The sequence below is a fragment of the Amphibalanus amphitrite genome, unplaced genomic scaffold (assembly GCF_019059575.1).
Source record: "Amphibalanus amphitrite isolate SeventyFive unplaced genomic scaffold, NRLGWU_Aamphi_draft 000735F_arrow, whole genome shotgun sequence".
NCBI lineage: Eukaryota > Metazoa > Arthropoda > Thecostraca > Balanomorpha > Balanidae > Amphibalanus > Amphibalanus amphitrite.
Genome location: NW_024882229.1, coordinates 42906 through 68009, shown reverse-complemented (window position 1 = coordinate 68009; position 25104 = coordinate 42906). Strand labels below are relative to the sequence as shown.

General features: G+C 54.3%; 2 protein-coding genes across 3 annotated transcripts in view; one reads left to right on the top strand and one right to left on the bottom strand.

Moving 5' to 3' along the window:
• The window catches only part of LOC122365367 (glutamyl aminopeptidase-like), a 94980-nt gene that overhangs the window by 26971 nt on the left and 42905 nt on the right, over nt 1-25104 (bottom strand). The gene's annotated exons all lie outside the window — the stretch shown is intronic.
• Nucleotides 10028-25104, top strand: part of LOC122365368 — a 38151-nt gene continuing 23074 nt past the window's right edge. Inside the window, exon 1 of the mRNA XM_043336525.1 lies at nt 10028-10329. Coding sequence (XP_043192460.1) covers nt 10156-10329 — 174 coding nt within the window. The 5' untranslated portion in view covers nt 10028-10155. The remainder of the gene's footprint in view (nt 10330-25104) is intronic.

Sequence of the window (25104 nt, the reverse complement as noted above, 5' to 3'; positions counted from 1 at the left end):
AGCGCAGAAGCACGCCCAACAAAGAGCTAGTAAGGTCGGGGCCCTGGAGCAGCACATCATTTAGCGAGACATTGCCGTGCCTGGCCGCACAGTCGAAGACCACCCTGACTTTGTCTGGCTTGTGTGGATGGTACACCCCGTGGTGGGGTACGTACCAAACACGCCCATCTTCTCGGCTCAAGTTTCCCTCGGGTACTTCCTCAGCATAACCTTCGTCCAGGAGATTCTTCATGAAGGTCGTGTAGTGCTCCGTGAACTTCGTGTCCCTTTTCAGCTTCCTCTCGAGACTGCACAGCCTCCGCAAGGCCATGTTTCTGTTGCTCGGCAACCGGACATCGTCATCCTTGAGGGGAAGGCCGATCTCGTAGTGCCCCTCTTTGAGCTTCACGCTCTCTTCCACCTTCTTCTTCCACTGTCGGTCTTCTTGTGACAACCCGAGCTCGGTGCTTGACATGTCATCGCCGAATTCTGCGTTGTACAGATCCCTGATTAGCTCATCGGGCTTCTGGTCAATCTTGATGCGATGGACTCTGGCTCTGTGCTGCTTCTCATATCCTGGAGTACTTCCTTTTCTGGGGCCGGCCATGGTCCATCCAAAGACTGTTCTCACTGCATACGGCCCTTCGTCCTCACTTCTCACAGCCTCCAAAGGCTCCAATGCCTTGGGACAATTGTAGCCGATGAGGAGACCGACTTCAACATCTTGACCTGCTTCTGGTAGACTGATACCCTTCAAGTGAGGCCACTCATCTGCATCCCTCTGTCTTGGAATCTCTTCCTTGGACACAGGTAAGCCGTCCAACGTGTACAACGGAGGAAGAGGAATGCTACTGACTCCATCCAGATCGCTCACTTCCAATCCTCCTGTCACCTGTGTGTGCAGAAGCTTCTTCCCTGATACGGTCGTCAGGGCCAGAGTACGCCGAGTACTGGGAACATCCAACTTCGCCAGCAGAGCTGAGTCGATGAACGACGCTGAGCTGCCGTTGTCCAGGAAGGCATATGTCGTCACGGCACGTGCCTGTCGACCAGAGGGGAAAATCTTCACCGGCACGATGTTCATTGACCCGCCACCTTCCGACGTGGCTGCACTGACATGGGCGCTGGATGCTTGCACCCCGACACTTGGTCGCTGAGCTTCCTCCTGACTTCTGCATGCTACTTCCGTACTCGGCCGGTCTTTTTTGGCTTGCTTCACAGCCGTCTGCCGGTCATCATCGTGAAACAACGTCACGTGCCTTCCATTGCACACGCGACAGATAGATCTCCTACGACACTGACTGACAACGTGACCGGCACCGAGACAACCGAAGCAGAGTCCTCTGTCTCTGACGAAGGCTGTGCGTTCCTCCATGCTCCTCTGAGACAGGCTGTCACAGATGTGCAAGAGGTGAGGACCATTACAAAAGTAGCATCGCCTTGGACCACGCGAGCTGTCCATCGCCGTTGTGCTTTGAGCCGAAGTCGCAAAGCTCGACCTCTTGGTGACGTTACTGCTCGTCATCCTCCCTCTGTGTGCTTCTTTGGGCTCTTCTCTTCCGAACACTGGATCTCTGGCAATGGCCGCCTCCTTGTCAACAAACTCCACCAAGTCCTCAAACTTCAGTCGTCTTGCCTCAGTCTGCGTAATGTGGTGCGCGATTCGGCGCCACCTTTCTTGCATATTTGACGGCAACTTCTCAACCACGGTCTTCATGATCTGAGGGTTGTCAAGCTCTTCTAAGCCTGGGGTGTTCTGCATCGCATTTTTGCATCCAACCAGGAAGATGGAGAAATCATCTAACAACGCGACGCTAGCTTTCACAGGAGGCCAAGAAGCCACCTTTTCTATGTATGAGTGGGCCACTCTTGTGGGGCAGCCGTAGCGCCTCTCCAGCAGCCTCCATGCTTCCCTGTATGCTGCTGCTGGCTCGAGGTGCATTGCGCTTCTGACGAGCTCCCTGGCTTTACCTGTGACGTGCTGATCCAAATAGTATAGCATCTCTCCTGGGTCCTCTGTTCTTCTAGCTATCCTTGCTTCAAACGCACGCTGAAATGACGGGTAGTGCATAACATCTCCATCAAACATTGGTACCTCAGCAGGTGGCAACGTGTTTCTAGAGAGCTGTCTGGCTAGCTGACTGAGGACGTCCTGAGAAGCAAGGGAGGACTGTGACCTGTCTGGACAGGTTTGAGGACCGGCAAATGAGCTGGAAACAGCTGGCAGCTCCCGCGCTCCAGTCGGCAGGCTAACAGCAGCTGGTCCCTCATCAGTAATGCCGGCCACACCCAGTCCTCCAGCCGTCGGCAGGCCAGCCAAGCCCAGTCCTCTAGCTGGCGGCAGGCGAGCTGACAGGCCAGCAGCATCCCAGCTTCCAGTTGGCAGGCCGGTCGCACCCATTACTCCAAGCATCAGACCGGCTGCACTCGTTCTTCCAGCCGGCAGGGGAGCAGCATCCAGTCCTCTGGTTGCCAGGCCAGCCACATCCATTCTTCTAGCCGACAGGCCAGCAGCATTCTGTCCCACAAGGGGCAGACCAGTTGCGTCCACTCCTCCAGCTGAACCAAGTCCTCCAGCCGGCAGGCCAGGAGCACCCAGACCTCCACTCATCAGGCCAGGAGCACCCAGTCCTCCAGCCGGCAGGCCATCTGCACTCCCATATTCAGTCACCAGGCCAGTTGTACCCAATGTTCCAGCCGACAGGCCAGCAGCAACCCTGCCTCCAGTCACCGGGCCAGCCGCACTCTGTCCGCCAGCTACCAAGCCAGCCGCACCCCGTCCACCAGCCGGCAGGGCACCTGCACCCTGTCCCCCAGCCAGCAGGCCAGGAGCACCCAGACCTCCACTCATCAGGCCAGGAGCACCCAGTCCTCCAGCCGACAGGCCAGCAGCACCACTGCCTCCAGTCATCAGGCCAGGAGCACGCAGTCCCCCAGCGGGCAGACCAGCCGCACCCTGTCCTCCAGCCGGCAGGCCAGTTGCGGTCACTCCTCCAGCCGCCAGGCTCGCTGAACCTAGCCCTCCAGCCGGCAGGACAGCAGCACCCAGACCTCCACTCATCAGGCCAGAAGCACCCAGTCCTCCAGCCGACAGGCCAGCAGCACCACTGCCTCCAGTCATCAGGTCAGGAGCATGTAGTCGCCCAGCGGGCAGACCAGCCGCACCCTGTCCTCCAGCCGGCAGGCCAGTTGCGGTCACTCCTCCAGCCGCCAGGCTCGCTGAACCTAGCCCTCCAGCCGGCAGGCCAGCAGCACCCAGACCTCCACTCATCAGGCCAGGAGCACCCAGTCCTCCAGCCGACAGGCCAGCAGCAGCACTGCCTCCAGTCATCAGGCCAGGAGCATGTAGTCCCCCAGCGGGCAGACCAGCCGCACCCTGTCCTCCAGCCGGCAGGCCAGTTGCGGTCACTCCTCCAGCCGCCAGGCTCGCTGAACCTAGCCCTCCAGCCGGCAGGCCAGCAGCACCCAGACCTCCACTCATCAGGCCAGGAGCACCCAGTCCTCCAGCCGACAGGCCAGCAGCAGCACTGCCTCCAGTCATCAGGCCAGGAGCATGTAGTCCCCCAGCGGGCAGACCAGCCGCACCCTGTCCTCCAGCCGGCAGGCCAGTTGCGGTCACTCCTCCAGCCGCCAGGCTCGCTGAACCTAGCCCTCCAGCTGGCAGGACAGCAGCACCCAGACCTCCACCTCCAGTCGTCAGGCCAGGAGCACTCAGTCCCCCAGCTGGCAGGGAAGCAGGGGGAGCTAGCCCATAGGTGGGCAGCGGCCCGCAGCCTGCAAACAGGGAGGAAGGGTTCCGGTAAGCATCAGACTGGGCACAGACTACAACAGGCGGCATTTGGGCATCCATTTGCATGACTGACTGCTTCAATTCATGTTGGCTGACTTCATCTAGCATTAGACTATTGAGTTCTGCTTCATTTTCTGCCATGGACACTTGCAGTTCCATTTCTTCTCTTTTCAGCTTCATGCTTGCTTCAGCCCTTTCTTTCTTCTGACGTACCATTTGCTCCTCATGTTCCAGCTTCTCTTGCATCTCCAACTCTTGTTCCATGAATTTCTGCTTAATCTTCAGTGCTTCACACCTTGCTCTCAGACCAGCACGCTTAGCTGCTCGTTTCGCCCTCTCTAACCTTACGGAACCAGACTGACCCGAGCTCCCACTCTTACTAGAACCAGCAGAAGAGGTGTGACCTTGGGGAAGAGAATCTTCAGGAAGGGGATTTGAATCACCATGCCTAACAAAACTGAATTCTTCTGGATCTAACCCATCTTCCATAAGGCACTGCCTCAACCTATCCTTCAGAATTCCCTTAGTACCAGCCACATCCTGGTTCCGAGCTGCTAGTTCCCTTTTTAAGTCAGCCACGAGCAATGAATCCAAAGTCAGCTTGTCCCCATCTGCCATTGTGAGAGCTTATGTGTGCTACAAACAGCTGGCTCAATCTACAATCCCACTCAGCGGCATCAAAAGGGGCATAGTACGTGATCAGCAGTCAGCACATTGCATCATGCAAGTACACATCAATGATCAACACTTAGCATACATGTTGGCACTGTTAACATTCTCAATCACCATCTAGCACAACACAGCAAGTTTACAAGTCCAAACCTCAGCTCCAGGTGGCAGTGACGACTGATGAGCTTTCCGAAACCACCACCAGGTTCCGCTGCTGATTGCGTCCAAGATGTAGGTATGTAACAGTAAGCCATCCAGTAGCGGATCTTCCAGAAACTATAGCTGCCACTTTGGCTGCTCTGCTTTAATTATTTGTTGCTCTGCCTTCCTTTGTTCTTGAATTCTCTGTTATCTGACCCAAGGCGTCTGATCAACCCAATCTGCGCTAAAAATGTCTCTCGTGCGCCATCTCTTTATTGTCACTCTTGCTTCCAGCGTGACTTACTCACAGACAGCGCCCTTTCTCACACGGTTTCTGGAATTAACGCGTCTGGGTTCGATCTTAATAACATCTAGACACATATCCTCTGTCCAGACACAAACTCAAACGTAGCTCATCGGACTTCCTCCAACTTCCATAGTGAAAACGACAGCAACTAACGCCGCGACAATACACCGAGCGCATCAAAAAACATGTTCGAAACATCAGCGCCACCTTAGTCACCGGACAACGAGTGAACGACGCCTCCAAATTATAGAGCGGCGACTACATATACTAATCAGCTGAGCCGAGGTGTTTGCCGGTGGATGCGCGTCCGAACAACTGGCGCGGTCGGTAGGACTGTTCGGACACAAGTGGACGCGCATTCGTTGGCTTACACCATTTCTTAAGTAAATTTAAATCTAGTTTTTTTAATTGACCTCAGTGTAGCATCGAAAGATGGAGAGAGAATTTCTACTCTTGACCAACTTTGAAAATTTCACGGGGGAGAACAAACAGGCATGGGGTCGATGGTACCGACGATTCCGGGCAAAGACGGTCGCCTTCTGGGAAGAAAAAAGGCTGCAGAGCCTACTCAGCCTTCTGCAAGGCAGCGCTCTGGATTACTTCGCCTCGCTGTCGGACGACATCCAAGGCAACCTGCAACAAACGGTAGCCGCACTGGAAGCCCGTTTCGGCACGGCAAAGAACGCAATGCAGGCACAAGCTGAACTGGCGAGCATCCGACAGCAGCCCGGCGAGGCGACTCGCGACTTCGCGGACAGGGTGCGCCAGGCCAGCCGGGAGGCGTACCCGGGGGCGGCAGCCGGTGACCCGTCCGTGGAGGCGACTATCGTCAGCCGCTTCGTGTGCGGCCTCCGCGACGAACAGCTGCGGATGCGGGTGCTGACAAAGGACCCGGCCAGCCTCATGGAGGCCATGGATGTCGCCGCTAAATTCCAACAACAGCAGGACGCACTCCGAGCGATGCGCCCTCCCAACGAGAGCGGTGAGGCGTTGGCAGTCCGAGACCGGGACGCGCCGGGCACAGCTCGCCTAGACGCGCTGGAGAGGGGCATAGGGGACCTGCAGCGCGCCCTGCAGCGCCTTGACACAACGGGGCACGGGGCGGGGGCGAGGAACCCCCAACGAGGGCGACCGAACCCGAACAGGCAGGGCCCGGGGCGACGCTGTTTCCATTGCAATAGCCCGGACCACCTGATCCGCAACTGTCCGGCGCGGCAGGCGCAGGCCAACGAGCGGGCGGGGCGGCCCTTTCCACCCGGTTACCAGCAGGCGGGCCTGGAGTGGGCGGAACGCCCCCGTGGTCCGCCTGAGGAGGCCGGCGGATGGGCGCCGTTCTGTCCCGGGTGCAGCCGTGGGGGACGGCGATGGGCGGGGTGCCCGCCTGCCCCCGCGACTGCAGCCATAGGCACGCCTGATATCCCGTCGATGGAGGGCCCCGCCACACACACGGGACACTGGCAGCGGGGAGATGCACAGGCAGCGGGGTGCGACCGTGAAGGGCAGCGGAGGGTGGGTTACCCACCTGCCCCCTACGGCACACCCGCTGCGGGGCAGCCCACACATCAGGGACAAGCGTGCCCTCCCGATCCCGCGGTCATGCATAGGGGCACTCACGTAGCTGCGGTGGGTCAGCCACAGGGAAACGAGTGAGTACCGGTGCGACGGGACCAGTGCCGGTACGTAATCCATCAGAGTCCCACAGTGCGGGGTTGACGGCGTCAGCCGTAGAGGTGCGGGTCGCAGGTCACCAGGCTTGGGCTCTGGTGGACACCGGGGCCGACTTCTCCATGATGAGGGGGGATTTCTGGGACATGATAGGGGAAAATCTGCACCTCCAACCCTCACCGAGCACGCGGCCCGCGAGGGGGGCCGGAGGTAACGAGCTACAGATGCTAGGAGTGGTGCACAATCTGGGGCCCGAGATACAGCAGAAGACATTCGTCTGTCCGGAGGTGGAGATAGTTGGGGGCCTGCTGTACGACATTGTGCTCGGAAGAGACTTCTGCTGCCGCGAAAAGACGGTCATCGACGACGGGAACGGGGTAATCAGGCTCGGGAGCCTGACGCTCCCCCTACCGAGCCACGCGGAGGTGAGGCTGCAGGGGCCCGGGCGCTGCGAGCGTTCGGGGGCCGCGAACACCGGTCTGGCAAGGCGCTGCGCACAGGCCTGCGAGCGGGCAGTGGCCCTAGTGATGGGCACTGCTCGCGCCGTCTTCCAGTCGGCAGGGTTCAACCGACAACGACACAGTCCAACCCATGCGACCCCATGTGGGGTCCCCGTCGAGCCCCACGGGTCCGGGACGAGCCGTTGCGGGGGCGGGCAGCCCAGCAGCGGCTACTTCGAGGGCGCAGTGACCACGAATGGACCAGAGACGGAGAGCGTGAGCCGCTGCGAGGGCGGGTCGCCCAGCAGCGGCAACGCACGTCAAACAGACAGGGAGACCGTCCTGGCCAGCAGTGAGGTCGACTCGGCCAGCGAAGCACTACTGGTGGCGGGCAGAGGCGCACAGGCCAGCAGCCGTCCAGGTGCCGACGGCGACGCAGGCGACACCAGCTCGGTGGAGCGGGGCGACATGCGTAGGGCGCAAGACGAGAGCCCACCACTCAACCACGCCCGACGGTGTTTCAGCGATCAGACGCCCCCCGACAGCTCGATGCTGGGAGAGTGGGGCAAGGTCTTAGGACCAGGAGCCCACCATGTTCGGGTGGTGAACGACCTCGTCGGCATGACCACGGCGAGTGGGTTCAGGGCGGCGGTGCCGCCTTCCTTGCGCACCCATGTGATGCAGCTGGCACACGAGCCACTGACGGGCGGGCACATGGGACACCGCCGCACCACGCTAAGGGTGAAGCAAAACTTCGTGTGGCCCGGAATGTATAAGGACATCAAGGAGCACTGCAGGACGTGTACCCTCTGCCAGAGGCGGAACAAGATGGTACCGTCGCCAAGAACCCCGACACAGACGGAACTGGTCACACGTCCCCTCGAGCGCGTACCTGGTGGCAGAGTGAGACCACCGATCGCTAAATGGTGTGCGCAGCATCACCCAGATCGCGGCGCGGGACCCGAACCGCCCCCTGCCGCCCTCGGTCCGCCTGCGCCGTACCGAACGACGTGCGGGCGTCTCAACCGCCCCCGGTACAGTAGCAGGCGGGGTCCGTGAACCGCGTGCATTGTGGGCGCTGTAGTGTGTGTGTGAGCGGCCGTGCTCCTCTCCTGTGTGTAGGGGGGGTGTGTGTTGGGGAGCGACGCACGGCCGCCCGGCCGGCCGGCGGCTGGCGGCGGGCGCCGGCCGCCAAACCTGCAGCTCTGCCGGCGGTGATGACGTCGGTGGCGTGGGGGCCGCTGATTGGTCGGCGGGCGCCCAGCCCCCCTATATAATGCGGCGCATCGCCGGCGGCGGGCAGTCGCTGAGCGGGTTGCTCGGCGAGAGGGGCTCGGGGCTGAGCGGGTGGCTCAGCACGGGGGCTTGAGCGCGGCGGAGGACAAGAGGCTGGAAGGCACGGGGAATCAGCACAGAGTTGTTAACTGAATTAACGTGTACTGTACGATCACTGTAAATATACTAATCAGCTGAACCGAGGTGTTTGCCGGTGGATGCGCGTCCGAACACAAGCGCCCCCGCTGCCACCTCCCCCCCCCCTGTTCCTGGGTCTATGCGGCCTCAGACGCCGGCGGGCTGTGTGGCGAATCACCTTTTACAAATGTGGGGTATTGATAGCGTCATTCAGCATATGTCGGTAGGCGCTAATACAGAGATTTTTGGTGATAACCTGTTTGTTGTCAGGGCGCTGGAATCAGATGATATAGCTCCCATATAGGAGATAGTGAGGTTGTTGATGGTAGGTATCTGAAGAATGTTGTTACCCCCAACTCAGAATAATTGTAATGTGCCATCGATTGTACCTTTTACCGCAACCCTGTTGATACCTATAGGTATTAGAAGGCTTGCCTGAGTTACTAATAGTCTTACATTTAGAGAAAAATATCTATCACTAATCAAAATCGTTAGGTATGCTGGTTCTGTTGCTCACCCCTTATCTACAGGCTACAGCATCGACGCGGCACACGTCTTGGTGATTCCTGCTCTGTTCCTCCTGTTTCGTTTTTTAGCCGTCAACCTTGAAATTTACCACTTTCCTAACAACTCAACAGGAAAAAATGGAACGCGATATTTGGGAAAAATGTATGTTTCCGAATTGTTTTATTTCTTCTTAAGCAGTATGAACAAAAATAGAAGTCATTTCTCATTTGAAACTACCCCAATTATCACGATATGATAGTGCCCGTTATTGGCAATGTAGGTGGCAGCACCGTCGACTGCGACTTTTTCGCTGTAACTTTGACCTGCCCGAGCCCCGTCAAATCGCATTTTTACGCAAAACCAACTGCAGGGCTAGTGTTTTGGCATGCTCGCGCCAATTTATATCTTTGTCTAACGCAAATCTGCGACTATCGACACACCCTAATGCCGCCCACTGGACGGGCTCAGTCCCGACGACTCATTAGGGTGTCCACCCAGACCAATTTCTCCCCCTAATTCCTATCACCCATCCGGCTCTTAAATGGTCTCGTCAGACCGAAAGATCCTGTAGGTACCCCTTCCCCTTCCTAAAGAATAGACAAAGTTATTGAAGCGGCATATCAGATGAGGAAGTAATCGCAGCGCAAATTTATCAGGTTAGACCAGAAGCAAACCACTAAAACTACACCAGCTATGCAAAACAAGACTGATTTGTCATTTGAGGGATTCGATATTTTTCGATATTTAAGTTTCTCATAAGTAAATTGCATAGTTGCGAAAACCGTAGCACTATACCTACGTGACACTGCAAACTACAAACCGTAAAATAGCAACGCAGCATTTTACTCGCTTCAGCCGTAACATCTTTTGCTTCAAGAAGAACGCATCGTTTCATCCGTGCCAATCAATAAACATTGTCAGAGCGTTGTTCGCCAGATATGCATGAATCACGCTCAAATGGTGAACTGAACTTCAACCTGTGGGGCCCGGTGGCCCGGTGGTTTAATGATATGGTTATGGCGGAGCGGATGTCGATAGTGAATTTGATAGGTAAAGTCTCAGACTATATCAACGGCACTTATAAATGCGCCACTGCCAGTTACTGACTTCAGTCGCGGTCTAGCTGTGCCTCACTGAGCAGTGAGTATGCACTGCTCAGTGGTCACTTTCCTTACTCTTTTCGTCACCTTAGTCAACTTAGGCATCCACCGAATCCCATCCCACTACCCACCCGGTCCGTCCCAATGGGCTGGGCCCCACTGGCCATCGCTGTTCTGACAGCAGCTCTGATTCCTCAGCTAGTGGCATCCTCTCCCATCGAGAGCGTGCAGCCCAACTCCACGTTAGACGTCCTTCGCGAGTGCCGTCACGACTCTACAGCTGTTCACTGCGACCTCAAGGATTGGCCAAACAGACAGGTGAGTGCTACGGCACATCTACATATTTATCCTGCGGGAGGGTGCGTGTTTTTCGAGCCCCTCCACTTTGAACTTGTCCTGCTTATGACGTACATGACGTAGAGGAATGCTCTCGAGCGAACTCAGCATACTACATCCTATGTGAACTAGGAGCAATCATGCTTTGCATGGTTTTGATGTAGTAATACACTGTACCAAATATAGCGCACGTATTATATAACATTGTCGCATGTTTTTTCAATGTCAGGATGATTGGAGCAAGTCAGTGGAGTTCATTTTGATAAAAATGATGACTTATTTTGTGTTGACCGCGTTCCAATCGAATTTTCTCACATTTATTTTGCGACACGGTCACTCTGGTAGACAATCTGTGAGAAACTGGTCATCAGTTTAAGACAACATCTTCGGCGGCCTGGGGTCGTAGGTACTATGTAGTGGGGCAGCCAGCCAGGACCGCCATTGATAGGGGTAGAAACGATTGGACACAGGATCAGTGTTGTAGGCAGAACACAACACTTTGCTGACCCTGTACTTCAAGGCGAGGTGTCAAAGACCAGAATTTCAGAGGGCATATGTTTTAACCCTCGCCGGCACAGGGGGGTTGATGCAATCTCCTAAGGTTTTTCGCGAATAACTCGCGTAAAAAGCGGCCGATCACGGCGAAACTTTCAGTAGCCTCGCATCAATCAATTAGACACCAACCCTAAAAATTTCATGACCCTGAACCAAATGACCTTTGACCTGTGACCTCTTTTCCGAGACCATGTTTGGCCGGAATCGCGATTCGGCGTATGTCGGCTCGCATTAGCCGCGCGTTTGCAAGCTTTTCGGGTTTCAAACCTTCAAACATATGAATTGATGTTGCTCCCATACATAAGGGTGGGTGTCAAGGTCACCTGAAGGTCAGGTCAGGTCATTGACCTTTGGTGACCTCGGGTGACCTCGGATTCACTTTTTCGAGCTTTACATGTTTCTAGGCTAGTTTTTGGAGCTGAATTCGAATTCAGCAACCATTTGAACATTTACGAAGTAGTTTTGGTGCCTTCGTAACATGTTACGAAGCTGTCAGAGGCGGTTGACACGTATTACGAATACCCATCACAACCCCTACCGGTTGACCTGGCCTGAGTCCTGACCTGACCCGACCTGGTCTAAATGCTTGAAGACATCATCCCTGATCAAAACTAACACGATATTCGTGATCAGCACCCCGGAAAACCACATAGCAGCCACACTTTACGACTTTCTAACAGAGGCCTCTTGCACCAAAATCCTCTTGCACCAATGCTTGGGTTATTTTGCATCGTATACACAGTCTAAGTCTCAAATGTAACAATTTGCGTGCAAAATGTAGCAAGCACATGTAGGATTATGTATTGGGTTATTGCAAACAAATTTACCACCGTTAGATTAGCTTATTCTGAAACCGGTTTTTCGATTTTACCTAGCTAGGTAGTTTGGTGCAAGAGGCCTCAGGTCCCGATTTTCCCGGTTTTCGGGTCATTGACCTAGCCTGGAAGGTCACCCGATGACCTAGGACCTTAACCCGCGCACCGACGGGGGTCTGCGCCAACTTAGTACCGACGGGGGGGGGGGGGCGGATGACCGCCCCCCCCTGAGATCTCGAGAACGAAGCAAGATAGCGACAAGCGGTAAACGGCATCGGATACGCACGGTCAAGATCTACAATTTTTACAAAGGTCATTTTCAGGTCAGGTCAAAGATGACGTCACAGGGGTCGAAAAAGTCAAAATGGCGGCGCTAAATATGGAGAGAGTTTTTCTCGAATAACTTTCGAATTAGTCAAGATAGGAACAAACTAAGGGCATCATCGTGATCCTCTCGTGAATTCGCATCGAATGATATATATGTTGACCTCGAAAGGTCAAGGTCAAAGGTTGACCTCAGGTCACGTGACCTCGAGGTCATCATGTATATCATTCGATGCGTCTTGACGAGCTGAACACAATGAGACCATCCACTCGTCTGTATCTTGTTCCTGTACGGAGTTATTGGCCAAAAACCTTTGGTGACCTTTGATGACGTCACATGACCTCACATCTGCCCAACAGCAAAGCAGACCTCAAGGTAGTGAAGGTTGATCGTATATGAAGTCATGTATGGTATATGGGGCCATTCCGACCCGTTTTAGTGGTAAAAACAGGGAGTTGATTTTTCCCCCATTGACTTATAATGGGGAGGTCGCGAAATTGACCTGACCTTAGGTCACCGATATCAAAATTCCGAGATATACAAATTGTAGCTACTAATGACCTAATAACATCCTGCGACTTTCAAAGGCCTCCGACATCTACTGTAGCTCTGGCACGGTGACAAAGTTGCAAAAAAGTGACTTGAGGTTGGGTCATTCAAAGTGACCTGGTGACCTGACCTTGAAAGGTAGGAGGTTCAAACTTGCACACCATGTGTAAAATTGATAAGGGAATAGTCATACCAAATTTCGCGGCGCGTAGCGCCGCGGTTTTCCCGCTATTCGCGGAAAACCTCAGGGGGGGCGGATATCCGCACCCCCCGTCGGTGCGCGGGTTAAAATTGGGTATCATCGGCTTCCTCTCGTGACGGGCAACACGCTCGTTTTTTCCGCGAAGCTCTAGCTCCATCAGGGGCCAAACGCGAGGGGGGTCGTACCCCCCCTTGTGCCGTCGAAGGACGCGAAATAGCGAGGGTTAAGCATAATGCATTTCGATTTCTTATTATTATCCCGTGCCCCGCTGAAGTACCTACCTATGGCAGGTAGTTCCACGTCATGCTGGAACGGAGGGGGAGGCAAAGGGCCCTCGTCGTATCTCCAAAACTAATGGTCGGATCGGAAAACTCAAAGTATAATAAAAAAACTCATCGAGATACACTAGATGCACGCCGATTACCTCCATGTTTGACCTGTGACGTCACAGGGAGGAAAACAAGGTCAAATTTGTCCAATTTACAATGTCGAGCAGTCGGCACTAAAAAAAGAAATATCTACTATACTCAAGGCTATAGAACTCCAGGTAAGGACACCAGCCGTTTGACCTTGAACGCCGCCGGCCGGCCGATGACGTCATTGGAGGCAAGCCGGCTCGGCGGACACACAGGGCGAATGCATAACGGAGGGGCGTTGGAACGTTGCGGGAGCCAGGGAGATATTTTAAAGTGGTTGCATACTACCACCATTGTTTGTTGATTGATCTACAGACTGCATCCTTTTAAACCTCGATGCATCCTAGGCCTGGATGGTGCGTACATTCGTGGAACGATCACCCCGTCCGACGTCCGTGGTCGAAGCTGTCATAGTATTGAAGACACTAAGACGGGTGCAATAACGGCGATCCGATCCCGTCTCTGGCGAATTTAGAGGGGTCGTAAGGACCCAGGCCGAATCTGACCGTTTATTTTTAGGGGAAACGGGGTGGGTGAATTGACAACCGATGGCTTAAGAGATGATGAGAAGGGATCCCGTCGTCGATTGTTGTTTGACAGACAACACATGTTGTACTGGGCGTATGACCATCAGAGGTAATGCCTGAACGTAGGCAAGCATAATTGGTCTGTCATATTGTTTAGAAATATAAAATGGTAATGGAGATCATTGAGGATATGATCTCTACATTACGGGAATTCACTAATTACTACGGCCCATAGGGGCACCGCCGGAGCTGTTGTTTTGCCATCGGTCCCAGGCAACTCCAGGGAGCTGCAGTACCCGGCGGCCAAAGCGGCCACCTCGTCGACTCGCAGGTCCTCTGGGATTCCGTGATGCTTTAGTGCTTCACCCACAGAAGCACGGGCATAGCAGTAGGATGTGGGGCTAGGTGTCTGTCCACCTCTTCATTCAAAGAACAACGTGTACAGCGCCTGGTCCCGCCGAAGCTCGGTATCGACCGTGACTTATTCACAACTGGCGGATCCAGGAAGCGGTATTGGACACTGCGGGGGCTTACCCCAAAAAGGTTTCTCGGAATTAATTTTAAAAAAAACTCGGATTTCGATTCCTTGCGCACTGATGTGCGGTGTGATTAACCAACATTTCCTCAGAAAAGTTGTGAAGTTTTCATTTATTCTCGAAAATCGATTTCGGGCGCTGCCCTGGTTGTTGGGGAAGACATTTGCCCCAAATGCCTTCCCCTGGATCCGCTAGTGGCCGGTGCCCCACTCCGAGCTTGACTAAAGACGTCTTCAAACCTCACCAGAAACCGATGGTAAGGTGAATTGAAATCCAATAACTCATCTCTGTCTGCCCGCCTAAATATACTACACATGGTACAGCACCCGGCCCTGTCGGAGCTATGAGCCGATCGTGATATTTTCGGCTTTCCCCATCCCAAGCTCGATTAGAAACGTTCTCCTTCCCCACCTGATTGCTGATGTCAATTCAAATTCAATGCCTCATCTCTGTCTGCCCGACCATAACCCATTCATTGCACACCGTTCAGCGCCCGGCTCCGCCAGAAGTATCCTAGCGCGCTGAGCAGTTGCCTCCAGCCGCGTCATCGCGAGGCCCCGCGCGGCCCATAAATGAATACATTGCGCGAATAGCCGTGTCGCCCCCCTGACTATACTATTTGTAGAATGAAACTCTGTCTTTCTGTGTGTGTGTTTGCACCGTGCAGAGGGGTGCTTTGACGCCGTGCACAGGTCAAACGGTGCGGTCGAGGGGGCTGAAATTTTCGCAGGGTGTTGATGACGTCACGCCCACGTGCAGTGTCGTGTTTCGAGTCCCGGGGGGTGGATGGTTCGCACGTGGCACGCCCTGGAAAAGTGCGTACCTATTTCTTCACAAATTTGCTCGGTCTTCAAGGCATCGGCAGCCGGGTTTGATGGACTTAGCAACTAAAATGCATGACGATCGGCGGCGGGTGCCTCTCATTTCCGGATTGGCAGCTTATTTATTTTGATAAACAGAGGCGAATGAAGGTGTTGATTTTCGGTAAATAAAGACAGTTTTCAATGCGCTTAACCGAATGCACCGCGTTTGCCGCAGTGCGCCACATTTGTCCAAAGGCGCCATTTTTGCCGCAAATCGCACAACTTTGTCAAACATGGTCCGATAAAGGTGCAATTCGGTGGAAGGATGCATGGCAAAACGACAGGAATAAATGCACCACTTTTGTCGCAGTGCGCCACATTTGTCACAAGGCGCCAGTTCAACCAAATACGATTAGAAATAATGGAATGACACGAGTAGGAGAAGGGTTAGGAACTCTTTTTTTAGATAATCAGAACTCTTTTTTAGATTTTTAGATAGTGGTAGTGGTAGTGGTAGTGGTAGTGGTAGTGGTAGTAGTATTGGTAGGGGTAGTGGTAGGGGTATAGTGGTAGGGGTAGTAGTAGGGGTAGTGGTAGTGGTAGGGGTAGGGGTAGGGATAGGGGTAGTGGTAGGGGTAGTGTTAGGGGTAGTGGTAGGAGTAGTGGTAGGGGTAGTGGTAGGGGTAGTGGTAGGTGTAGTGGTAGGGGTAGTTACGAGCGAGCGAGCGCAGCGAGCGAAGCGAAGTCTTTTCAATATAACGGAAAAATCTCAGTATGAGCGGCCCGGCCCGGCCCGGCCCGGCCCGGCCCGGCCCGGCCTGTAACGCTTTTGAGAGGCTTATATCTCAGCAACCAGTGGACCGAATGGCCTGCGGTCTTTTTTGCTGGGTAACCCCATCCCTTCTACCCCGTAATTGACTACTTTTGATACATCTCAGTGACCGCCGTGGCACGTGCCACGTGAAAAGTCAAGGGTGTTCAAGCAGTTTTGCAAAAGTAATGATTTTGAGAGGCCCATATCTCAGCAGCGGCTTGAGCGATTGTCTTGCGGTCATTTTTATAGGGTAGCTGTATCCCTTCTACCAAAGGTCGGATACTCTTCATCTATGTGAGTGACCCCCACTGCACGTGCAAAATACAACAATAAGAGGTGCCAAATTTGTTCCCATTTCAGTAACTCGGTAATTAGTGGGGCGATTTCGCTGAAACTTGGCATACAGGTTCGCACCCACAAGGCAATGCGTTCCCATGTGTTTCGGTTAGGGTGCTACTGCACGTGCGCACGTGCAGGGGGCGTTTCCAGATCTCGAGAACGGCTGGGCCGATTGCGCTCAAATTTGGTACACGGCTGGGGACCGGTTAGTAGGGTGCCGTGCAAAAGTCATTTTGGACCCCGTTTGCACGTGCGCACGTGCAGAATGCCGCTTCCATATCTCAGGAACGGCTGGGCCGATTGCGTTCAAATTTGGTACACTGCTAGCGACCGGTTAGAAGGGTGCTTTGCACAAGCCCGTTGGAAGTACCCTCTCGCCCTTCTGCACGTGCAGGGCTCACTATCTCGCTCGCTCGTTCTTCGCCCAAAAGGCGTTTTACTGGTAGTATGGGTAGTGGTAGGGGTAGTGGTAGTAGTAGGGGTAGGGGTAGGGGTAGTGGTAGGGGTAGGGGTAGTGGTAGGGGTAGTGTTGGGGTAGTGGTAGGGGTAGTGGTAGGAGTAGTGGTAGGGGTAGTGGTAGTGGTAGTGATAGGGGTAGTGGCAGGGGTAATGGTAGGAGTAGTGGTATGGGTAGTGGTAGTGGTAGTGATAGGGGTAGTGGTAGGGGTAGTGGTAGGAGTAGTGGTATGGGTAGAATTAGTAGAAGTGTGGCACAGGCCGATCCAATGTGACGTGGTGACCTATACGACCTGGCCTGACCGAAGGTGACCTGGCCTGACCGAAGGTGACCTGGCCTGACCCAGTGTGACCAGGAATGACCGACTTGACCTGACTTGACCCCGTATGACCCAAATTTTATCAAACTAAGCCATCAGAATATTCCTTTATATATCTGCTTCCAGACGGCTCATCGGTATGAATCAAACACCATTCGAAAGCAAACTGGCTGCTGCGTATTTTATGGCTACGCCGCGAAGCAAGTGGCGCAGCCGCTTGTCTACTATACTATTTGTGAAATGAAACTCTGTCTGTCTGTTTGCACCGTGCAGAGGGGTGCTTTGACGCCGTGCACAGGTCAAACGGTGCGGTCGAGGGTGCTGAAATTTTCGCAGGGTGTTGATGACGTCAAGGGCACGTGCAGTGGCGTGTTTCGGGTCTCGGGGGGTGGATGGGTCGCACGTGGCACGCGCTGGAAAAAGGTGCATTTTCTCCAAATTTGCTCGGTCTTCAAGGCATCGGCAGCCGGGTTTGATGAACTTTACAACTAAAATGCATGACGATCGGCGGCGGGTGCCTCTCATTTGCAGATTGGCAGCTTATTTATTTTGATAAACAGAGGCGAATGAAGGTGTTGATTTTCGGTAAATAAAGACAGTTTTCAATGCGCTTACACAAATGCACCGCGTTTGCCGTAGTGCGCCACATTTGTCACGAGGTGCCATTTTTGCCGCAAATCGCACAACTTTGTCAAATATGGTCCGATAAAGGTGCGATTCGGTGGAAGGATGCATGACAAAACGACAAGTACAAATGCACCGCTTTTGTCGCAATGCGTCACATTTGTCACAAGGCGCCATTTCCATCAAATATGATGAAGAATAATGGAATTACACGAGTAGGAGCACGATTAGGAACTCTTTTTTTAGTTCATCAGTTTATATGATAATCTGTGACCTCACATGACCCAGTGGTAGTGTTGGTAGTGTAGTGGTAGTAGTATTGGTAGGAGTAGCGGTAGGGGTAGTGGTAGTGTTTGTGTGCTTGCTTGCTTGGCTCACGAACCCCAGGGTGCACACGCCACCAGTACCAGCCGAGAACTGTATTCAGCGAGCGGGGCGGCGGTGGCCCGGGCGGCCACAGCCCAGACTGCATACGATACCGGCGCCGGCTCAGCGGCGGCTCCAGGCTATAGAGCGGGGTGTGACCACAGCAGCCACCACGATACATCTCCCCCTCTTACGCGTGTGCTAATAAGATCTCCTATATAAAGCTAAGCTGTACTCCAAGCACAAAGCTGGTTTTCTTAAACCCCGAAAATCCGACCGCTGCGAGTTTTACGAGGGCTAACGTGTACAGGGTCGTCAGCGGGCTGCACTGATGGTGGAACGGGTGCCAGCGGAGACGTCGCCGGCTCAGGCGACGGCGCCGCCGCTGAGCCGGCGCCGGTATCGTATGCAGTCTGGGCTGTGGCCGCCCGGGCCACCGCCGCCCCGCTCGCTGAATACAGTTCTCGGCTGGTACTGGTGGCGTGTGCACCCTGGGGTTCGTGAGCCAAGCAAGCAAGCACACAAACATGGCGCAGCCTGCCTTCTGAACCTGCCGTGCCACTCATCAAGCAAGCATAAGCAAGCGTTAGTGACTTTTTTGTGAAGCGTGCATGTAATTATTGTGATTTTTATCAGCCGTTATTGAAGACTTTCGTGTAGCTGCTGTGCTGCATCGTCACTCAAGATGCCTGGTTTCCATCCACCAGAAGACTTTGACTTCACCTCTCCTGAGAAGTGGCCGGCGTGGCGTGATCGCTTCATCCGCTACCGACTGGCATCGGGACTCCACAAGGAGGACGGTGATGTACAAGTAGCTGCGTTGATCTATAGCATGGGCCCCCAGGCCGAGCATATCGTGTCAACTTTTAAGCTAACTGCTGAGCAAAGCAAAGATTTTGATTTTGTGCAGAGCAAGCTAGACGAGTATTTCATTCCGAGACGGAACTTCGTTGCAGAACGTCACAACTTCGAGCTCCGCTGCCAAGGGTCACACGAGACCAACGAATCGTATATCAGGGCATTGTTCTCTCTCGCCGAGCATTGTGGCTTTGCAGACGCTGACGAGCGGATCCGGGATCGTCTCATATCAGGGATGTCCGACAGGGAGCTGTCCCGTAAGATCCAGCTCAAATCGCTCGAGGAAGAAGTGTCGATGAATACCGTCATTACTATGATGCGTAACGTCGAAATCGTAAACAGCCGTGACAGCTCCGGTCCATTTGATGTCAACAGGGTTCAAGCACCGACGCAGTACGGACAGCCGCGCCAGCAGCCGCAGCACGCCCGTCAGCGCCAGCGTGGCCATCAGCAGCAGCACCAACGGCGCCAGCAGCACGGGCGACAGCAGCAGTCACCTGTCACGCAGCCACGACAGCAAGCGCGTCACATCGACTCTGCAACAACATGCAGGTATTGCGGGAGAGAGCGGCATGCTTTACCGAGGGACTGCCCCGCTAAGGGAAAAGTTTGTTCCAACTGTCAGAAAATGGATCACTTCGCAGCCGTCTGCCGATCACCTAGCGTCAGGCAGATAGAGCGTACAGAATCAAGCGAGCCGTTAGCACCACATGATGCTTTCGTTGGTGAAATCGACAAAGCGTGCGCGCCGTGGAGAATCACAGTCAGTCTCTGCGGTCAGGAGGTCACCTTCAAAGTTGATTCTGGTGCCGACGTTAGCATTCTGTCTTTGAAAACCTACCAGCGACTGAACCTGCCCTCCCTTGAGCATGCCTCAAGCACGCTCACTAGCGTCGGTGGCGTGCTAACCGTAAAAGGAAAGCTGCATGGGACAATCATGTTCAAAAGCAAAGTGGAGTCGGAGGTGTTCTATGTAGTGGACTCAGCAGATAACCTCCTCTCCCGGTCGGCGTGCTCGCGTCTGGGTGTTCTCCAGTTCACAGGAGAGGTGCATGAAGACGTCTTCGGAGAAGCAGGTCTCATGAAGACGGCACCGATCAGCATCCGGCTACGCGAGGATGCCGTCCCGGTCGCTCTCTCCACAGCAAGACACGTCCCCCTGCCGCTGATGAAGCCAGTGGAGGAGGAGCTGAAGAGAATGGAAGAGCAGGGCATCATCGTACCAGAGACTGAGCCCACAGACTGGGTATCCGCGCTCGTCCCCGTTCCGAAGAACAGTGGTGTCCGGATCACAGTTGACTACAAAAAGCTGAACCAAGCCGTAAAGCGTGAGATCTTCCCGATCCCGACCCTGGAGCACCTGACGTCCAAGCTGGGCGGTGCGACACTGTTCTCCAAGCTGGACGCTTCTTCTGGCTTCTACCAGATCCCGTTGGACCAGGCAAGCTCCAAAATGACTACGTTCATCACACCGTTCGGCAGGAAGAGGTTCCTGCGCCTGCCGATGGGAATCTCACTGGCTCCGGAGTGCTTCCAGCGAAAGATGCAAGAGATGCTGGATGGACTGCCTGGAGTCATCGTCTACATGGACGACACGCTGGTTTTTGGAGATGCAAGCAACCATGACGCACGTCTCGAAGCCGTCATCAGAAGAATCCACGAATCTGGCCTCAAGCTGAACAAGACGAAATGTGAGTTCCGAAGGGACGAGGTCAAGTTTCTTGGCATGAAGATAAGCAAGAATGGCATCGGCGTGGACGACGAGAAGCTCGAAGCGATACAGCAGCTCCAGCAGCCAAAGAACGTCACAGAGCTCCGGTCTCTGCTAGGGGTGGTCAACTACCTCTGCAGGTTCGTCCCGCACATCCAGGAGCGCCTAAGGCCCCTCAACGATCTGCTGAAAAAGGACGCTGCGTGGAACTGGACGCCTCAGCAGCAGCAAGCACTGGATGATGTGAAAGCAGCCGTCACGTCCGCTCCAGTCTTGGCGTTCTACGACCCAGCGCGTGAGACAGTGGTCAGCGCAGACGCAAGCAGCTACGGAATCGGAGGATGCATCCTTCAGAAGCATGGTTCCAGCTTCAAGCCCGTCGCATTCTGCAGCAGAAGTCTGACGGACACAGAGACGAGGTGGGCCCAGATTGAAAAGGAACTACTCGCTGCAACTTGGACATGCGAGAAGATGCACATGTTCCTGTCTGGACTGCCGTCGTTCGACCTACAACTGGATCACAAGCCACTGATCCCGCTCATCAACACGAAAAATCTCGTAGATGCGCCAATCAGGTGTCAGCGCATGCTCATGCGACTGATGCGTTACAACGCAACAGCGGTGTTCATTCCAGGGAAGCAGCACCTGGTACCTGACTTCCTCTCGCGTCACCCACTCCAGAAGCACGATGCGATCGGCGCTGTGCTACAGGAAGACGTCCACAACTTCTGCAAGAGGGTCTTCGATGACCTGCCCGCCACACCGCAGCGTCTGGTGGAGATCAGCAGGGCACAACAGGCAGATGAACTCCTCCAGCGCGTGGTTCAGCAGACTCTCTCTGGCTGGAAGGAGGGAGCAAAGCACCCCGACATGCTGGACTACTTCGCCGCGCGTGGAGAAATCAGCGTTCTCTACCTGACAAGCGGCACACTGCTGATGTACGGCCGCCGCATCATCATACCGCCTAGTCTGCGTGAAGAGATGCTCAACCGTCTACATGACGACGGTCACTTCGGGCTCAACAAGTGCCGCCAGCGAGCAGCAGAATCCGTCTGGTGGCCCAAGATAAGCATCGACTTGAAGCGCCACGTCGAGCACTGCGCGTTCTGCCAAGTGCACGCGCCCTCCCAGCACGCTGAGCCACTGGTAACGACTCCAACGCCGTCAAGACCGTGGACTCACATCGCAGCAGACATTTTCCACTTCAACAACAGCAACTGGCTCGTGACTGTGGACCTCTTCAGCAGGTATCTGGAAATTCAACGCTTGCCCAGCCTCACAAGCACCGCAGTCATCGAGCGGCTGAAGCGCCTGTTCTCCAGACTGGGGATACCGGATCTGATGACAACAGACGGAGGAACGCAGTTCACCTCCAGCTCATTCGCCGACTTCGCAGCGTCGTACGGCTTCACACATCGCGTCACTGACCCGCACACGCCATCATCCAACGGAGCAGCTGAACGGGCCGTGAGGACCGCAAAGTGGATACTTCGCCAAAAAGATCCTCACCTCGCTCTCCTGAACTACCGGACAACGGCTGTGGAAGCCACTGGATACTCCCCAGCCCGGCTTCTGATGGGACGTGAGCTTCAGTCCCGTCTCCCCGTCGCTCAGCAGCCCGCCAAGAAGGCATGGCGGCACGCCAAACTCCGCGATGGGCGGAGAAAGAAGAAACAGGAGTCAACCGTCAATCAGAGGCGAGGCGCCCGCAACCTGCCTCCGCTGCATCCCGGCGCCAGAGTCCGGATCAAGACAGAAAAGGGCAGCTGGTCGGAGCCCGCCATCGTCACGCAGAGGCTCTCCAGACGCAGCTATCTGGTGGAGCTGGGCGGCTGCCAATATCGCCGCAACCGACGGCACCTGCTGCTGATCCCTTCTGTTCCGTTACAGGTCCCGGCACAGCACGGAACCGGGCAACGGGCAGCACCAGTGCCACCTCCGGTGGTGCCGCCGACATCCGTGGCAGTACCACGCCCGGTGGTGACGCCACCACCACCACAGCAGCTTCCACGATACAGGTAGTATTAGGTGTAATGGTAGGGTAGTGTTAGGGGTAGTAGTAGGGTAGTGGTAGGGGTAGTGGTAGGGGTAGTAGTAGGGGTAGTGGTAGGGGTAGTGGTAGGGGTAGTGGTAGGGGTAGTGGTAGGGGTGGGGTAGGGGTAGTAGTAGGGGTAGTGGTAGGGGTAGTAATAGGGGCAGTGGTAGTGGTAGTGGTAGGGGTAGGGGTAGTGGTAGGGGTAGTGGTAGGGGTAGTGGTAGAGGTAGTGGTAGGGGTAGTGGTAGGAATAGTGGTAGGGGTAGTGGTAGGGGTAGTGGTAGGGGTAGTAGTAGGGGTAGTGGTAGGGGTGGGGTGGTGGTAGTAGAAGTGTGGTACAGGCCGATCCAATGAGACGAGGTGACCTATACGACCTGGCCTGACCGAAGGTAACCTGGCCTGACCCAGTGTGACCAAGGATGACCACCTTCACCTGACTTGACCCCGTATGACCCAAATTTCATACAACTACGCCCTCAGAATAGTTCTTATGTTCAAAATTTTCATCTGCACGTTTCCGTCCATATCTCTGCTTCCAGACGACAGATCAATTTAAATCAAACACCATTCGAAAGCAAATTGGATGCTGCCGCATTTTATGGCTACGCCGCGAAGCAAGTGGCGCAGCCGCTTGTCTACTAGTACTATACTATTTGTGAAATGAAACTCTGTCTGTGTTTCTGTCTGTTTGCACCGTGCAGAGGGGTGCTTTGACGCCGTGTGCAGGTCAAACGGTGCGGTCGATGGGGCTGAAATTTTCGCAGGGTATTGATGACGTCACGCGCACGTGCAGTGTCGAGGTCCGAATGTCGGGGGGTAGATGGTTCGCACGTGACACGCGCTGGAAAAGTGGGTATTTCCTCACAAATTTGCTCGGTCTTCAAGGCATCGGCAGCCGGGTTCGATGAACTTTGCAACTAAAATGCATGACGATCGGCGGCGGGTGCCTCTCATTTGCAGATTGGCAGCTTATTTATTTTGATAAACAGAGGCGAATGAAGATGTCGATTTTCGGTAAATAAAGACATTTTTAATACGCTTACACAAATGCACCGCGTTTGCCGTAATGCGCCACATTTGTCGACATGCGCTGTTTTTGCCGCAAATCGCACAACTTTGTCAAATATGGTCTGATAAAGGTGTCATTCGGTAGAAGGATGCATGACAAAAGGACAGGAATAAATGCACCACTTTTGTAGCAATGCGCCACATTTGTCACAAGGCGCCATTTCCACCAAATAGGGCAAAGAATAATGGAGTGACACGAGTAGGAGCAGGGTAAGGAACACTTTTTGTAGTTTGTTACTTTATCTGATAGTCTGTGACCTCACATGACCCAGTGGTAGTGGTAGGTGTAGTGGTAGTAGTATTGGTAGGAGTAGCGGTAGGGGTAGTGGTAGTATTAGGGGTAGGGGTAGTGGTAGGGGCAGTGTTAGGGGTAGTAGTGGGGTAGTGGTAGGGGTAGGGGTAGTGGTAGGGGTAGTAGTAGGGGTAGGGGTAGTGGTAGTGGTAGGGGTAGGGGTAGGGGTAGAGGTAGTGGTAGGGGTAGTGGTAGACTGGTAGGGGTAGTGGTAGGGGTAGTGGTAGTGGTAGGGGTAGTGGTAGGGGTAGGAGTAGTGGTAGGAGTAGTGGTATGAGTAGAAGTAGTGGAAGTGTGGTACAGGACGATTCAATGTGACGTTGTGGCCTATACGACCTGGCCTGACCGAAGGTGACCTGGCCTGACACAATGTGACCAGGGATGACCAACTTGACCTGCCTTGACCCCGTATGACCCAAGTTTCATCCAATTAAGCCCTCAGAATAGTAATTATGTTCAAAATTTTCCTCTTCACGTTTCCATATCTCTGCTTCCAGACGACAGATCAATTTAAATCAAACACCATTCGAAAGCAAATTGGCTGCCGCCGCATTTTCTGGCTACACCGCGAAGCAAGTGGCGCAGCCGCTTGTCTACTATACTATTTGTGAAATGAAACTCTGTATGTGTTTCTGTGTGTTTGCACCGTGCAGAGGGGTGCTTTGGCGCCGTGCACAGGTCAAACGGTGCGGTCGATGGGGCTGAAATTTTCGCAGCGTGTTGATGACGTCACGCGCACGTGCAGTGGCGTGTTTCGAGTCTCGAGGGGTGGATGGGTGGCAGGTGGCAAGCGCTGGAAAAAGGCGCATTTCCTCACAAATTTGCTCGGTCTTTAAGGCATCGGCAGCCGGGTTCGATGGACTTTGCAACTAAAATGCATGGCAAGCGGCGGCGGGTGCCTCTCATTTGCGGATTGCAGCTTATTTATTTTGATAAACAGATGCGAATGAAGGTGTTGATTTTCGTTGAATGGGGACAGTTTTCAATGCGCTAACACAAATGCACCTGGTTTGCAGCAATGCGCCGAATTTGTCGAAAGGCGCCATTTTTGCCGGAAATTGCACAACTTTGTCAAATATGGTCCGATAAAGGTGCAATTCGGTGAAAGGATGCATGATAAAAGGACAGGCACAAATGCGCCACTTT